This window comes from Solanum lycopersicum, chromosome 12 (assembly GCF_036512215.1).
Source record: "Solanum lycopersicum chromosome 12, SLM_r2.1".
Classification (NCBI taxonomy): Eukaryota; Viridiplantae; Streptophyta; class Magnoliopsida; order Solanales; family Solanaceae; genus Solanum; species Solanum lycopersicum.
The window spans coordinates 4415500-4432445 of record NC_090811.1 but is presented as its reverse complement, the minus strand read 5'-3'; the positions used below and the strand labels follow the sequence as shown (position 1 = coordinate 4432445).

Sequence of the window (16946 nt, the reverse complement as noted above, 5' to 3'; positions counted from 1 at the left end):
AAAAAAAAAATGTGTTTGACACATATGGATGGAGAGAGATAGACACAATATGGGGTTGAGAATCATGAGGTCGAGGTTGTGGATCAAGTTAAAAATTATTTACGCATTCTAAATAAAAAACAAAGAACGTATGTCAATATTTTTTAAATTCAAAGATAGTAATTAACAAGAGTCAAGAATTTGAACTAAAGAATTCAAGTATATAATACCTCAGATTCAAAGATAGTGGCAAAATCAGAAATTTGAACCATAATCAAATCCTAAACATGGAAAATCCACATATAATCCTTAAAGTACATGATTTCAAACTCAAACACAAGTGAAATGTACAAAAATATGGCTAAAAAAACTCTAATTTTCACATCTTAGTGTATAATAAACATCATTTTCAGCATCTTTTGTTAACATCAATTTTTATTTTTCAACTAATGATCTCTTTCCCTTCTCATGTATATATATATACTAGTTTCAGACACGTGCGTTGCACGTGTTCCCCAAGCTAAATTGCATGAAGTTGTTGTAACGATGTGTTTGTATGACCTCTTTGATATTAAAGATGAAGAAACCACAAATATTGTGAAATAAAAATAATTATATGTTAAATGGTGCGTACATTTTTTATTTAGTAATTTGCTGATAGAATAAAAATAGATCAACAAAAAAATAATTACAAATTAAAATAATTAATTAAGAAAAACATATAGAAAACTTTCACATATATAAGAAAATATTAGGCAAAATAGAAGGCATACCACTATATAAGAAAACTCACATTTATAAGAAAACTTTCAAATTTTCTTTTCAAGAAAATAAAAAAAGTCTTTATTTTGTAATGGAAGATATATATACGTTTTTCTTGTAAAGACGGTTTAACTTAACTAAGAGAAAAGTAATTAATTAAATTGGACAATTTGAACTTAAACTTCATATTAGAATTAAAATGAATTAAATGAAAGAAAATGAAGGATAAGAATCAAAGTCTCAAACATCTTACATATTTCACCTGTAGCTAGAGACTTTTAGTAGATGAATATGGTCAATATATTAAATTAAGTGTATTTAATTATTAAGTAACCCTTCAATTTCTTCAAATTTTATAATTTCAAAGAGTGTTATACTCTATACAAATTTATAGGATAATTCTAGTAATCTAACCTTAACTTTGTTGCTTCACACTTTTAATAGAACTAATAATTCTATTTTTACTATAAAGTTTGTAAAATAAAATAGTAAATCAAGAAAAAGTACTTTAAAAGCTATACAACTTATGTGGTTATCAAAGCAAGAATAATTATCAACTATGCAAAGACTTAAATTATAAAACTCAAAGTCTTATTGTGTACAACAATATTTATTTGTAGTTATTAATTTATCAAATAGGAAAGAAAATAGAAATTTTTTAATGGTAAATAAAAGAACACCTCTAAAGAATCAACAAAAATATTATAAAATGAAGCTAAAATTAACAATGTGAAAGAAAAAAATAGTAACAATGTGAAAGAAAAAGAGATGACAACTTTCTTTATTCTCTTCCAATTATTCAAAATCTCTTCGATAGGATATAATTGAGGGACTCAAAGGATTGTCATGAATATGTCATTAACCCATTTCATAGATGAAAGGTGAAAGTAACAAGTATATTATTATGAACATCAACAAATGTATAATATTTTCATTTCTAATATAATAACACAAAATAAAAATTCCACGTGAACACATAATAGAGAAATCTTAGCAGATCTTAGTTAATCTACAATAAAATTATCAAATAAATATTAAGATACAATAAATGAAGAGAAGTAGCTATCATCAAAACTAAGACAATATATATCATGACATAATTTACAGATCGGAAAATTAGTGAAGCACACAGTGGTATTTATAGTCAAGATATATAAAAACTCAAAAGTCAAGTTAGAAAAAGATCATTAAAATATCATTAAATCTCTTTATTAAAGAAGTGAAAGGACACTTTATATTTTATTCTTTAAAAATGGTTAGATTTCCAAAACTATTAAAATTCAAATTTGTAGTTATTCTTTAAAGTTAAAGACTATAAGTATTCAACATATGTACTAATACACATAAAAGAATATGAAAACCAATTTTGAAACTGTTAAAACATTTATTGTATGGTAGTCAATATGATACTTAGCATTTATTTAAACATATATTTACATCTTTTTTTACACAAATTATTAAAGAAGTATTTTCTTTATTTAAAGATAAAAATGTTTAATTAATTATATTAGATGAATTTAATTAAATATTTTATAGCCTTTTCAATAAATGTAGGGATAAAATGGTAATTCAACTTTTATGTTTTGAGCTTCATGCTTATAATAATATATGATATACCTCTTATGATCCCTTCGTTAGAAGCAACGAAAAACAAGTGAAAACTTTGTAAATTTCTAAGTAAATAAACCAAAAATACAAATTTTTTTCTTGTTCTAGGCAACATACATATATGGGAAAGAAAGTCATAATGAATAATTCTCAATATCAAAAGAAGAAGAAGAAGAAATATGACTTCAACAAATTGATAAAATTGTTGAAACCAAAAGTATATATTACTGAGTCTTGTAATTTCAAGAATCTTGTTCAACAACTCACTGGTAATAATAATGGTTCAATTATTTCATCACCATCTCAAGATCAAGTAAGCCAAGAATTGGATTTTTGTGAAGAATATAAGAGAACAGAATCATGGTTATTATTGGAGTCTGATAATTATTATAACTATTGTAGAGTGTCATCAACAACAATTAGTGTCTCTATATGATTTTGATTATCATTTATGTAATCTTTTCTGATTTATGTAAACATATCATGTGCAAATATATATAAATAGTCTGATCTTTAACGGCATTAGCTTAATGTATCTAAATATGTGATTTTAGCGGCAATCATTGTAAATGTCTCTCTTAAGGCTTAATTACCGCATCGTTTTCGTCTTTCAAGTGTTGTTACTCGAAAGGATGAAATTCCAAAGTGTCACATTTACAAATAATATTACATGTTCTTTGTTTGTACTATGCTATAGAAATGTACATCATGTAGTGAGAATAGGTGGGAGAAACTGAGATTTGTTGCCAAGAATAGCAGCTTTTGTGTCTGGGAAGAACTTGAATCCAGGAAGTGTTGTAATCTGTCCTGTGTTCGAATTAATATCGATAGGGTAGCGAAGAAGGTGGCCTGGAAGATCTATATCAAATGTATCATTTGAATAAAGTTTCCAGCTCTCATCAGCCATGCCATTTACTTTCCTAACACATTCTAGACTCGAGGGATCCGCGAAAGAGTCATCTGCATAGTTTAGATGTTCACACCATAAGGACATTCGAAAACCGTAGATTTTCCCTCTAGGTGGTTGATTAGATGCAAGATGATATGGTTGGTAGCCACCCATAGCAATCTCAGAATCTCTTGCACCATCCATTGACCTTTGATTGATGTTAGCAGATCCAATTATAATGTATTCATCATCAACTTCAGGAAAAGAACAAAAGAAGCAAACATTAGTTTGATCAGAAAAGCTAAAATTGGTATTCCCTCCGTTTCAATTTGTTTGTCTGGTTTCTGACTTGACACGAAGTTTAAGAAAGTAAAAAAGACTTTTGGAATCTTGTGGTCTTAAGCTAAAGATGTGTAGAATGTAGCACTTAAACATGTCGTGGAAAGTTGGAACTAAAGAGTTGTCAAAAAAGGAAAGAGATATTCAGAAACGGATTAAAAAGGAAGGGAACTAAGACCAAAAATATTGAAATCGTTTACTCACCGATCATCATTTTTGAATGAACGTAGATCATAAAGCGCCTGAATTCTTGAGCTCTTGCATAATTAGTATCAGGAACTGGTTTCTGAGGAGGTTTGTATTCTCCAGGCTTTTCGACTTCACGGTTTCCAAGGCAGAAGAATGTCAAGTACTCTCTAGGATCAGCATTAGTATTTCCCTTGGCCTTTAGGGCATTGCATATGTCTGTGTACATCATTTCCATTGTCCTTTTTTGCCAATCTAGAATTGCCTGAACAGAATCACTTTCCGGTATACCTTCAGGCCACATTGGAAGAACAACGTAGACCGTAAATCTCTCCCCTGCTTGAATCTTGCTCACAATCTTGAGTGAGATCTCCTTTGGGATAAGATGCAAAGCTCCGATATCCTCGAGCTTGATATCAGTTGTAGGCTTCCAACCATAGCAACTTCCAATAAAGTATTGGTTTTCAATGTAAATGAAATTCTTAGCTCGACGAATGGCACTAATGTATGCATCGTGGATACTTTGATCAATGACGTTGTTTTTTCCAGTAACAAGGCCTACCTCAGAAGCTTCGTCAGGTTTTACAGGGAAGTCGGTAACAGCACCACCATCAATAGACCGAAATATCTGAACATTCCAGGTTTCTCTGTCCCTTGATGCTGTAACTTCCGTTGGACGAATAATAAACTTATCAAGCTCATTTATTGAGTAGATAAATCTATTTCCAATCTGCTTCCTCCACCTTTGTTCAAAATTATACAACACATCCCACGCAACGGGCCCTTCTAGCCTACAATGAATGTCATGCCAAGGCTCTCTTGGACCACCTTTCGCGATGGAAGAGCCTGGAAAGGCAGGCTGATAGAAATCTTGCTTATGTACTGTATCCAACGTCCTGAATAATGAGTGATCTCGAGTATCATATCGACCATCACAAAGATCAATACCACCAAGAAAACTTACTATCATCCTTTTATGTGACATCCCTCCTGGAATTTCAGTGTCTACCACGATCGTCTTTTGATGATGAGTAAACATTGTACCAACTTGAAACCCCTGAATCACTGTCTTTCCACTATCAGCATTACGCGGACATAAACAACAGTGAACATCCGTGTTCTTAAAATAATCCGCGGTTTCTTGATCATGAGTTGACATCAGTCCATCTCTTTTTAGTACCTCATCTGAAGTTATATCATCCCAAACTAGCAATAGAACATTAACTCCTTCACTTGCTTTCTTTTTCAGGAGCTCCCCGAGAGTAAGTTCTCCGCCTACCTTTGGCCTTCTTGGATTTCGTATCAAGGTAATTTTCGTATACACAGACCATCCGGCTATATAAATCATATGCTTTGCATTGCTGATTGCATCAAAAATGTCTTCCCAACATCTCTGTGGTTCGAAAAGTCCTTGTGACTTGAGATAATTTGTGATATCATCGTCTGAAATGTCTGCATCGGGGTAAAGTGTAACTTGACACCCCTGTCTCTCCTTGAAAAACGTATACGGGAGTCCTCCAAATGCAAGGGAGGTAATGCCTCTAGACCAGTTACTGTCTTGCTTTACGCTATAGAACTGCAACCTTACATGGATTTTTGAATGACCACTTATCGGATGTCTCTCTTCATCTACTATAGGTACCCATCTATCGACTATATATCGATTCAAGACTTCCTCAACAGGTAGATAAGCTCTTCCAATTAGTGTTGCACTAACAGGATTCTCATCTTTTACTGTAAATATGATGTTAGAAACCTCATGAGCACAGTATAATCGAAATGTGTCATTCCAATGAGGGTTCGAAGGCTCATTTTCCGCGATTCTAGTTCTTCCAACTCTAGCCTTATCTAAATCTATGGTTGCATAAAGTTTTGTAGCAGAAATCTGCAAAAATTTGTAACACATAAGATAACGGATAGAACTTTCTCTGTCCCAATTTACGCGACACAGTTTGATTTGACACAAAGTTTAAGACAGAAACGAAGAGTTGTACTTCTTGGGCTATAAATCATTTCATTAAGGGTACATTGGTAATTTTGAAGTTTAAAGTGTTTCCAATTATAGAGAAGAGACATTCTTTTTAAGACGGACGACTATAAAGGAATCACATAAATTGAGACAGAGAGAGTATCAAATATAGTTATATTGAAGTTGATACCTTCGGCGCGCAGAAGAACAATTTCTTGACATTGTTCAAAACTCTTTTGGTTAATTTCTGAGGAGATGTCTATATAAGAAAAGATATGGAGATTAGAAAAATGTTGGAGGCTAAAATGGATCAAATATTAATAAAGCACATAAATATGTATTATCACCATTATATTGAGAATTTCTAATAATAATGTCATCAACCTTAATCAACACTTGTTAGGCATCACACTCATTGGGTTTAGATTTTAGTAATTTCTATAACTGATTGAACTAAAAATAGCTGACACATGTATAATATAGTATAATCCATAATTAATATGTGTATAATAAGGTATAATATATGTATATCAATTAAAAAGAAAAAGTAAACAGTAAATTTGTTCGGTTATTTCTATTAGCTATATGTTTCTTCTTTTCCATGGGAAAATAAGGCAACAAGATTTTGTGTCACATGGCTAGATTTTTGTGATTTTTACATCTTCAATTACTATACTATATAGTAATAAATTTCTAAAGCACACAACCCTTCTATGTATACAAAATATTATTTTGAATGAGTTCATTAACATTAAAGTTTAAACTATGGTTTCATAGTTTTACTACAAAAATATGCCTCTTAATCATGTGCAGTTATGACCAAACGAGTACATGAATCAATTTTGTCAAAAAAAAAAAAACCTCTTTCATTGCTTATTGTTAAATTGTAGATGCGGATTTGATATTTAAAATCGATGAGATCAGAGTAATTGTAATTATATGAATAAAATTTAAAAAGAGATAATTAATGGTAAAATGTATATTTGAACTATCATGTTTTGGTGAGTTTTTTCTATCCGACAATGCAAGTCTTATCAGGTGTTCACTTATACTACGTACCTAAAGTATCATTAATTATTTTTTAAAAAAACACACTTCAATTATTCATTAGTTCTTTTTTCCTACCTGAACAATGGTGATATTTCAGGTAAGAAAAGAAAACAACCGACAATTAACGTATACATAACTAGTAATAATTCAAGTAGGAAAAGCAATCACCTAATAATTCAAAGGGAAAACTCACAAAAACATGATACTTTCGATATTCTTTTTTATCATTAACTAAGTTAAAATTCTTTTTTCATATGTATACATAGTTCGAGCAGAAAAACTTACCGGTCCACAACAATCAGCACAACCAGTCCTTATCTTATCAATTTCATAAATTGTAGCATGTAGAGTCCCATGCAACAGACGTGGAACCATTTTTCACCTAAGATAGATAAAAATAAATAAAACTAAAAGTCAAATAAGATAAAAATATAAAGCACAAAATTTAAAAAAAAAAGTAAAGTAAAAAAAACAAACAAAGAACCTCAAAAAGGTAGTTTTTGTCTTTAAGGAGATGAGAATTTGTGTTATACTATTAATAAAAACTTATATATATAACACACACACAAAAAAAGGGCTTTACTAAAATTCTTGGAATCATGTAAACACATGAGTTGAAGCAACTTCTTTTAAGAGGAATCACTTATTCTAAAGATAGAATTGTCATTTTGCTTTGAAATTGCTTTGTTTGTGAGGTTTGTGTATTTGATCCCAAAGAAGTAGATAATTTCATGGTTTTCTACAATATTGTTATGTAAAATAATAATTTCATTCATTTTATTTTTTATTTTTGTGAAATTAAGGCAAATATACGGTTTACTTTTTCTAACCACTATACATATATTATACACATATTATATATGAATTATACATATATTATACGCCCGCCAGCTATTTTTAGTTTAATCGGTTGAATAAACAGCTATTTAGTTCCAATTATTTTTTAGCTTAATCATTATACGACTTGTTATATAGGTCTCTATGTATTTACTAGATAAAAAAAGGAAATTACTAAAATACCCTTTTAAAACTTTAATATCCTATTTAGTTAACCTTTCTAATCAAACTAGCCATTTTAAACAAGTTAGACAAATAGTCCAAGGCAAACCTTTATACTCAAACCATTAGTGGAGTTGAGAAGCATCCTTTTTCTTTGCCTCAAGAGTTGTTTGGTAAGATTCTCAAGCAAAAGCAATATTAATTTGTATGTGTTTTAATGAAAACACCACTAAACTTAACGCGAATCGTTAGTTTCATCTTCAAACTATAACAACCTTAAAAATACCCTTTAAAATGATTAAACTTAACTTAACTACACCCTCAATCTTGCGGCACGAGTAAAATACACTCCAAAATTCTTGTCAAACTTAACAGTTTAGGGGTGTTTTCAATATTTTTTTCGACTTTTTTATTAAGAGCCTTGCTGCTATAAGATTTTGAAACCGCTTGTGCTGTCATGTGGCACACTGCAGGTGTATCTAAGTTTAATCAGTCAAGTAGATGAGTGTTTTTCATGGCATATTACACATACTATTTTCTGAATGTTCTGACTATATTTAACTGAAATTACACACCCAAAAGTATACACTATATATATCCAGATACAGTTTTCACAGCTTGAATATGAAGAACTTAATAATATTTTTTAAAAAATAGAACAGAATACATATCCTTTTCTCTCTCTTGTAAAGGAAAGAGAAAAATAAATAAACCAAAACCATTGTTAAAATGTAAACAAGAGAGAACACAACAGTTTCATCCGAGAATCGTGTTTATTGATTATTGTTGTAAGCTTATAACACAGTAGATAATGTTGATGGAAGAAATGTGCAGCACCAGCAAGAGTTTGCTGAATTAACAAGGACTGTATGACCAACGGCCAACGCTGTTAAACTGATCGTGTACTTTGATTTTTCACTGATGGCAATATGCAGAATCTTCATACTTTCCATCCCACCTGTTGATCGGATTATGTTCAACGATGAAGTTAATCACTGAGTTCTTCTTTTCTCGGATACAATGTCAATCGTATATACAGTATGGAAATGAAAATTGCACCAGTTCATACCTGTCTTGTTCATTTTCTGAAACCTTAAGCTCGAAATCTTCTTCAAATGGCTCAAATACAAGGTTGACTTGCTCGTCCTCAACGTTTTCAAGAGTCAAAGGGTCCCACTGAGGATGATTGCAGGTTAGATAACAACATTCCAAGGCGGAGAGGACGCAAAGAGAGAGCAAAGTTAGTGTAATCACATTTAAATCTATTTTATAAATCATCAAAAAATGCTTTAATTTCCCAAATGTGACATAATCAGAAAGACGAATGGTCCACAAAAACGCGTGAGTGTGTGTGTGTGTGTGAGTGAGAGAGACATACTTTTGGAGAATTGTCCTTGTCAATGGTAAGAGCTCTGATACCCTTCGTAATATGAGACAGGATTGCAAGTTAGATTCGAGAAGATCAATTATATCGAAAGCTGAACAGCATTTCAGTGATTACCTCATAGACATCACCAGATATTCTAGCTCTCAGTGTATTTATTGTAATTCTGAATTCTTTCTTCAGACATTCAGATAAGGTTTGCTTCCTCCCTTCCCGAATCTGAAAATATTTGAATATAAATAAAACAATGCAGAGTATACAGCATAAGAGAAATAACATAATTTTATGCAACTCAATCTTTTTGATCAAAAGGAATAGCAATGTTTCCTTGCTACTAAATATGCATCACAGAATTTCGTGTACGCATAACAAGTCAAGCGTATCTTTCTCTTTTACACACTGATTGATAAGTTTATCATAAACTTCAAAGCAATTACCTTCTACAACTTATTAGGAGCACGGATGTTGTCCGTACAAAAACCAGTATCACTATGAACCTACTAGTAACAGGAAAAGTCGAATGAGCATAGTCTGCTCCACTAGAATTCAAACGAAACAACAATGCTTTTGTCCTAATTCACAGCTAGGTGCTATTTTGCATAAGTTTGAAAAAGATAGACTGTTCCAGCACTAGATAAATTGAGAGCTGCTATATCGAATACGAAGGGAATGTGACCATTTCGATGGTCTACTCTATCATAGACTATAATAATTTAGAAAATAAAGATTATATCAACCATCATGATATCTGAAAAGGAAAGTTTTGACTGATTTTGTATGAAACAAAAAGGAGGAACTAACCGATCTTAGTGTAATTTTTAGGCCTGTTGGGGATGACCTTTTTAGGCCTTTAAGCACTGGAACAATCCAACCATTTCCTTCTTTGCCTGCCTCAGTTTCCTGAAACGAAAGAAACCATCGAACTATTTATGTTATATCTATTATAAATCATCATTTTTACAATGCTGTGAAGAATTGTCTTACAAATGAACTGATAATCTCTGCAACAGAATCCTTGGAGAAGCACTCATCAATTATTGACTGCCTGCATGAGCAAACATATGTTACTCTTGATTTTCTTGATGAAAGAGTATAGATTACAGTAATTATGACAAATATTACTTTTTCAAGATACTTTCTTCATCGATCTGAACGTCTGTAGAGAACTCCTTGATTGCAGATCCGACAGCAGCCTCGTCGCCAGTGTTTAAGCTTAGTAAGTGCTTCTCTAGCTCTGGCAGTTTCTGACATTTCAAAATAGCAAATAGAGTCAACTCTATAATTTGTTAAAGAAAAGAAAATACAATCTCAAGTCATTCACAAAATCAAAAACCATTAAACTTTTATGTACTTTATGTTTTTATTTTTTTGTGCTTCATCCATCTGCAGGGCCAGGGACTATGTTGATTTTCTGTCTGTCTGGCATAAAAGTCCTATTATGAACTAGGGAACTTGACGAGAGACAAATCAAACAACGTTTGTTGATAAAGTGGTTCATTAGAGAATAACTCATATAGGAGAAGTTATTATAGTTCATTCTGGATTTGCAGGATATCAAATTGACTATGCAATGAACTTTTTGATATATCTCTACCTTCAGGCATATCGTATTGCATATAGTATGGCATGAAAAAGAATCCAACACAAACAATAAACTTCGATGCACAGGAATGTTGAAAAGAAAACACTACAAAGATGTAATGCATGGAGATCCAGTTCATGGCATAACGTACTCGAGTACTAACCACTTATAGGTCGAAAAGTGTTTAGTTTATACATACAAGAGGAACTATCCAATGAGATAGAGTTACTGATATATTGGCCATCCAATGTACTATTAAGGTGGTTTTCTACTCTTATATCTTCTGGATATTCCAGTTGAAGCTTATCCACGGTCTATTACATGATATGATATTCCAATTAAAACGTATGTCTGGTCCATTACATGGAAAATGAATTAACGAAGATTAAGTGTTCTGTCATCCATGAGATAAAATCTTGTTTTTATGATTTGTGTTTGGAATAAGATATTGTTGTCCATTAGACTCACCTCCAGAGGTACAAAATGTGTTGCAAGTCCAACAGCTACCAATTCTTTACCGTTCAGCCTCGCTCCAGTTAAACCCAAGTATTCCCCTACATAAACAGTAAATGCATCACAAATTCTCATTTGGTTCTTCGATTAACACAAATAGCATAAAGACAAACTACCTTGTCCCGATGCTATTTTAATGCTTACCGAGTCTACCAGGAAGTCGAGAAAGCATGTATGAGAAACCGCAGTCCGTGTGGAAGCCTATACTTGCTTCAGGAGTGGAGAAAACCTATAAAGGAAGAGTAAGATGCAATATAGTTAATACACTACTTGAAAAACAATATGCAGTAGTAGATATATTTGTACGAACCGTCTTTTCAGTCACAACAGAGAACTTCATTGGAGCCATTAAGGATGCACCTCCGCCCATTGAGATTCCATGAACAAGAGCAACCTGTACAGCGTATAAAACGGAAGTCAGAGACAAGTTTTCAGAATCAACACGTGCTCGATTCTATTTCAATATAAGGATTGCAGAAGAGTGGTATGAGTACTGCACCGTGGTCTTTTTATATGTATGAATGTGATTGCAAAGCCAATACATTCGATAAACAACCTCAAGGCAGGAATCCTCTGTGAAGTACAAGTTACAAATGCCAGTCAACAAATGGTAATTCAACAGTCTATAGCTATGACGCTCGAACTCTCCAAAAATGCTGCAGCACAGAGTCAGATCCTCCAAAAGTAGTGATCCGACACGCACCTGGTGACATTTTTTAAGAGTCCAAGCAACATAGATCTAAAGTAAACAACAGAACTTTTTACTGTTACAAAATATTACTTGAATTCCTGCCATTATAGAACATCTTCAAATCCCCGCCAGCAGAAAAAGCCCGCCCAGCTCCCTGTTCATTTTATGAAAAACGAAAACAAGGCTGAACAACATTTTCAAAATTCGCATCTCAATCATATGTTAGCACTAGCTAGAAATTACAATAATATAAGAAACAATAAAATTTTAAAATTTTGGAGAGCAGAAACAGATTACTAACCTTGATGATAACAAGTTTTGCATTCTCATCTTTCTCCCACTTCTCGAGATTCGCTGCAAGAAGCACTACCTACTTGAAGGAAATAAAGAAGTTTTATTATATACATTAATGGTCTGAACTATATGTACATATTCAGGTCACTAACAAGATACTTAAAACTTAAAAGCAAATCTCTATGATATGCATTACTCCGTCCGTTTCAATTTGGTTGACAGTTGTCTTCTGTTTCAATAAGAATGTCTCTTTCCTTTTTTGACAACTCTTTTAGTTTCAGCTTTCTACTGACATGTTTAAAAACCACAAGATTAAAAGACATTTTAGTAAATTCTTCTTATCTTTAGTTTAAGACCATAACATTCAAAAGTCTTCTTAATTTCTTAAAACTCCGTATCAAATGAAAGCCAGACAAACAAATTGAAACGAAGGAAGTAATTGGTAGCTTTCTTAAAGTCTGTATCAAGTTAAAGCCAGACAAACAAATTGAAACGAAGTAAGTACTTGGTAGCTTTCTTAAACTCCGTACTAAGCTAAAGCCACACAAACAAATTGAAATAAAAGGAGTAAATAGTAGCTTTCTTAAACTCCGCGTAAAGTGAAAGTCAGACAAACAAATTGAAAAAACGAAGTGAGTAATTGGTAGCTTGCATAGACAAATCCAAAATTTGAACTTCAATGGTATAATTAGAATCAACATTTTACCACAACTACATAACCTAAGCTAAAGTTACTAAACCCTATAATTTCTTCACTAGGTCCACACAAAATCTTTACACTATCGATGCATATAACTTAAATCCGATATAACAAGAAATAGATAATCTCAAGAATTCAAATTCTTCAACATACCACTTTGGGTGAAATGACATTCAACTGTTTTGGGTTATTTAAGGTAACAACTCTAGCATTTCCAAGTTCTTCAACCAAAACAACCTGAAATGAACAATCAAAGCAATAACAAGAATCAAGAACTTAACTTTATACCCTTTTAATTGAAATTTGAACTAACCTCTTGTTCAAGATTTAATGTTTCTTGAGCCATGATTAATAAAATTCCCAAACCAAGAACCTTTTACAAGGAAAACACAATTTCAATCAACATAATCTTAAATACAAATGCTTAGTATAATTACACAAGTGAAGTCTGAAAAGAATAAAATATACGCAAAACTTAACAATTAAATTGGGATTTTACTTACAAAATCAAATTAAGATTTTGAATAATGAGGGGTTATGGAGTTTGGTAAGCTTATTATTAGTAGTTGTAGAAAGTTGTTGGCTGAGTTTTCTTCCTATTGTTTGGTAACATCATTACCTACCTACCACTATCCCTGTTATCCTAAATTAAATATATAAATCTTAATTTTAAATGAGTAGAAAATTTAGCTATAAATTTAAAAAAATTATAATATTTTTTTTAATTTTAAAATAAATTATTTTTTTCTATTTTTTAATTAAAATGTATTTAAAGTTAAAAGGGTAAAAAATGTTCAAAAAGATAAAATAACATAATGTGAAATATGTAATTTTACCATTTTGATCAAATTTTCTGGATAAAAAAAGATTTTTCTATTCATAAATATATATTTGAATTTGATTTCAGCTTTTATATATTCGCTTCAATTTTGAATGTACATGAAATTGAACAAATAGATATATATACAATCTATGTGGCATAATATACGTTGAATGTCGTGTAAACTATCAAATAGGACAAATACAAAGTTGAAGAGTATATATGTCATATGAAACCAAGTTAAACATTAAGACAAATAAACTGAATAATATTTTGTGGTCATTATCTTAGAATATTATCTTCTCATCATATTTAGTAGTATAATTTTCAGATAAACTTTTAAATTTATAATTTATTTTAATTCTAAAAATTAATCAAATCAACTCTAAAGAAGTGAAATTTTCATATAAATTTACTGCATTTTTAGCATATCAAACCATATATTTGTATTTGCAGCATTTGTAACAAACCATATATTTACTGCATTTTTAGCATATCAAATTAGGATAAAACTATAATTGGTTACATGTTTAAATTAAATATCAAAAAAAATTATGATGGAATTATTAAGAATATACAAAATAAAAAATTGCTAATATGCTTTGAATAGTAAACGAACATTTATGTGACTTCATGGTTTGAAAATCTAACCCCTCCAGCAGCCCATATTGACCCGTCTGAGTCCTGCCAACCCCCATTTTGAATTCATGGTGCAATGTACCTTTATGTTGTTTTAGACTTTCAAAAATATTGACGGGTATATATAGAATATGTATGTAAAAAAAATTAATATCAATATAATAACAATATTGAAGGTTTAAGTAATATAGATGATATCTTAAGAGATTGAATTGGTGGCAATCAACCAAAACCTTAGCTATGTCGATATCATATTTTATTTAAATTTAGTTTAATATATTAAAAATAACATGTATTGTGAAAATAAAAATTTGAAAAAAAAATATATTCTTCATATTTTTTAATTTTGTATATTTTCAAGGGCAATTTTATCTTTAATCATGTTAATATATGCAATAATAATATTGATATTTAATACTACGGTTCGCTAAGTTTTGCCTCCATTTCAATTTGTTCGATAATGTTTTGATATGATACGAAATTTGAAAAAAGAAAGAAAGATTTGAATCTTGTGGTCTTAAATTGAAGGTATGTCAAACATACAATATTATATTTTAATCTTTTGGTCTCATATAAAAAGTTGAAATCAAAGAGTTGTTAAAAAAGAAAAAAAAAATATCTTTTTAGAAAAATTGAATGAAAAGAAAATGTAGGTCAAGCAAATTAAAACTGAAAAAAGTATTAGTTATTCATATGACAATGCTAAATAATTTTTAAAAATATATTAAATAAAAAATAAATATTATTATAACTAATCCGTGTATTATTTTTTTTGTAATACGAACTAATATAAAGTGTATTGGGCCGGACCACAAGACCCAATTTGATAGGCGGACAAATTGGGTTGAAAAGAGATCGAAACACTGCAAGTGGCCACTATTTGGGCTACTATTTAAGTTAGGAAAAATTTCCTAACTACACAATCTTTATTTTCATAATTTCTAAAATTCCCTATCATTTTAAAATATTTCAAAACTTCCTCTTTTTCTCTTATTTTCAGATACATTATTTATATCCTTTCCAATCCAATGTTTTTATTTCTATTTTAAGCCTAAAATCACTCCATACATCAACAGTTACATCAATCATTCAATTTTTTAATTTCAAATTTATTCTCTCTCAAGTTCATCAATTTCACTCTTTATCAATTTTTATTTTCAAATTTTTCAGATTTCATTTTTTTATTAAAAAAATATTTTTAATTTACAATTTTCTTATACATATGAATTTTGCTCCGTCTTTTTAGTATGATACCTTGTGTATTTTGTTTTGATGATGAAAACTTTCATGAAATAGATCTATTCAACTCAATATGATTTCAACGATGATGATTGGACTAAAAATATATCCAAAAGCTTGTCGGATTCATTAACAATGAAGAATGATAATATTTAGATATGAAATTGAAGAAGGATGAAACTTCATCTTTTAAAGCGAATGTGGAAGACCCAAAAAAAAAAGGATAGAATTGTTGTATTTGCTATGTGGTGTGTTATCTTTGAAGAAAATGATCTACGATTAACAATCTTAGGAGGTTGGTTTCTCGATAATTGGTTAGTTCTCTAAAAATTTTGTTATTTTGAATTTAAATATTAATGTACTTTAATTTTGATCTTATTATGTATATTTTTCTTTGTTTTTTGGTTATAATTATAGTGTTTGTGGTATATAATACAAAATACGATACTTTCAAAAATTATCTGATACAAATAAGTTTTATAAATTTAAGTATCACACAATTTTATTGTAATGACCTGTTTAGTCGTTTTGAGCAGCAGATTTTATTTCTAGAAAAACAGGCTGAGACGACGGAACCCACGACGGACCGTCATGGGCACGACGGACCGTCGAGGGGTCTCGTTTCAAAACACTTAGAAATTCTGAAAAATGGGTACTGAAATCGACTCTCTGAACTTCGTAACAGAATAGCAAGACGGACCGTCACAGGCGTGACGGCCCGTCACAGACTCTTCAGAGAATTGAGTCTCTGAACTCTTTGACGGAGCAGCAGGACGGACCGTCGCAGGCACGACGGCCCGTCACAGGCTGCGTAATCCCAGGCGAGGTCGGATTTCTTTAAATATTTTAAGGGACGTTTTGGACTATTCCTGCTATAATTATAAATTTAGTGGGTTAATGTTAATAATTTAACTACTTGAGGGTTAAAAGAGATAACCTTGAATTAGTTAATGGGTTAATTCACCATCTTTTATACTTAATTATATACTAATTAGGGTAAAAGAAAGAGGGTTTGAATAAGAAAAAGAAAAGAACAGAAAGAGAGGGAAAGGAACGATCGATCGAGAGAGAGGAAAAATGAAGCTTTGGGGAATTTGCTTGCTTGATCACTAATCTTCGGTGGAGGTAGGTTATGGTTTTATACTATTCGTAGTTAACTCTTAATAGCGAATGATATGTGTTGGGTTGTATTGTAAAGTCTTCTATATGCTTAATTGTATGCTTGCATGAATGTGATTATATAACTGTGATGAAATAAGCATGATGAAGCTATTGAATCCCAAATCTTGAAAACCCCTTATTA

At 31.0% G+C, this 16946-nt stretch overlaps 2 protein-coding genes across 2 annotated transcripts; both read right to left on the bottom strand.

Annotated features, from left to right (window-relative positions):
• Positions 1 to 2949: 2949 nt before the first annotated feature.
• Positions 2950 to 7371, bottom strand: LOC101264185 (phospholipase D alpha 1-like). Its single transcript, XM_004251773.4, has 5 exons — positions 7267 to 7371; positions 7068 to 7164; positions 5923 to 5991; positions 3782 to 5648; positions 2950 to 3492 (listed from the first exon to the last, which is right to left on the bottom strand). The coding sequence occupies exons 2-5, from the start codon at positions 7155 to 7157 to the stop codon at positions 3056 to 3058; spliced, it is 2463 nt and encodes an 820-aa protein (XP_004251821.1). The 5' UTR covers positions 7158 to 7164; positions 7267 to 7371; the 3' UTR covers positions 2950 to 3055.
• A 1035-nt stretch (positions 7372 to 8406) lies between these two features.
• Positions 8407 to 13585, bottom strand: LOC101263879 (3-hydroxyisobutyryl-CoA hydrolase-like protein 5). Its single transcript, XM_004251772.5, has 16 exons — positions 13449 to 13585; positions 13259 to 13318; positions 13099 to 13182; positions 12253 to 12321; positions 12042 to 12105; positions 11760 to 11833; positions 11571 to 11654; positions 11405 to 11489; positions 11216 to 11301; positions 10288 to 10409; positions 10150 to 10210; positions 9967 to 10065; positions 9283 to 9384; positions 9160 to 9201; positions 8851 to 8957; positions 8407 to 8739 (listed from the first exon to the last, which is right to left on the bottom strand). Exons 2-16 carry the CDS (start codon positions 13289 to 13291, stop codon positions 8697 to 8699), a joined length of 1155 nt encoding a protein of 384 aa, XP_004251820.1. The 5' UTR covers positions 13292 to 13318; positions 13449 to 13585; the 3' UTR covers positions 8407 to 8696.
• Positions 13586 to 16946: the final 3361 nt, after the last annotated feature.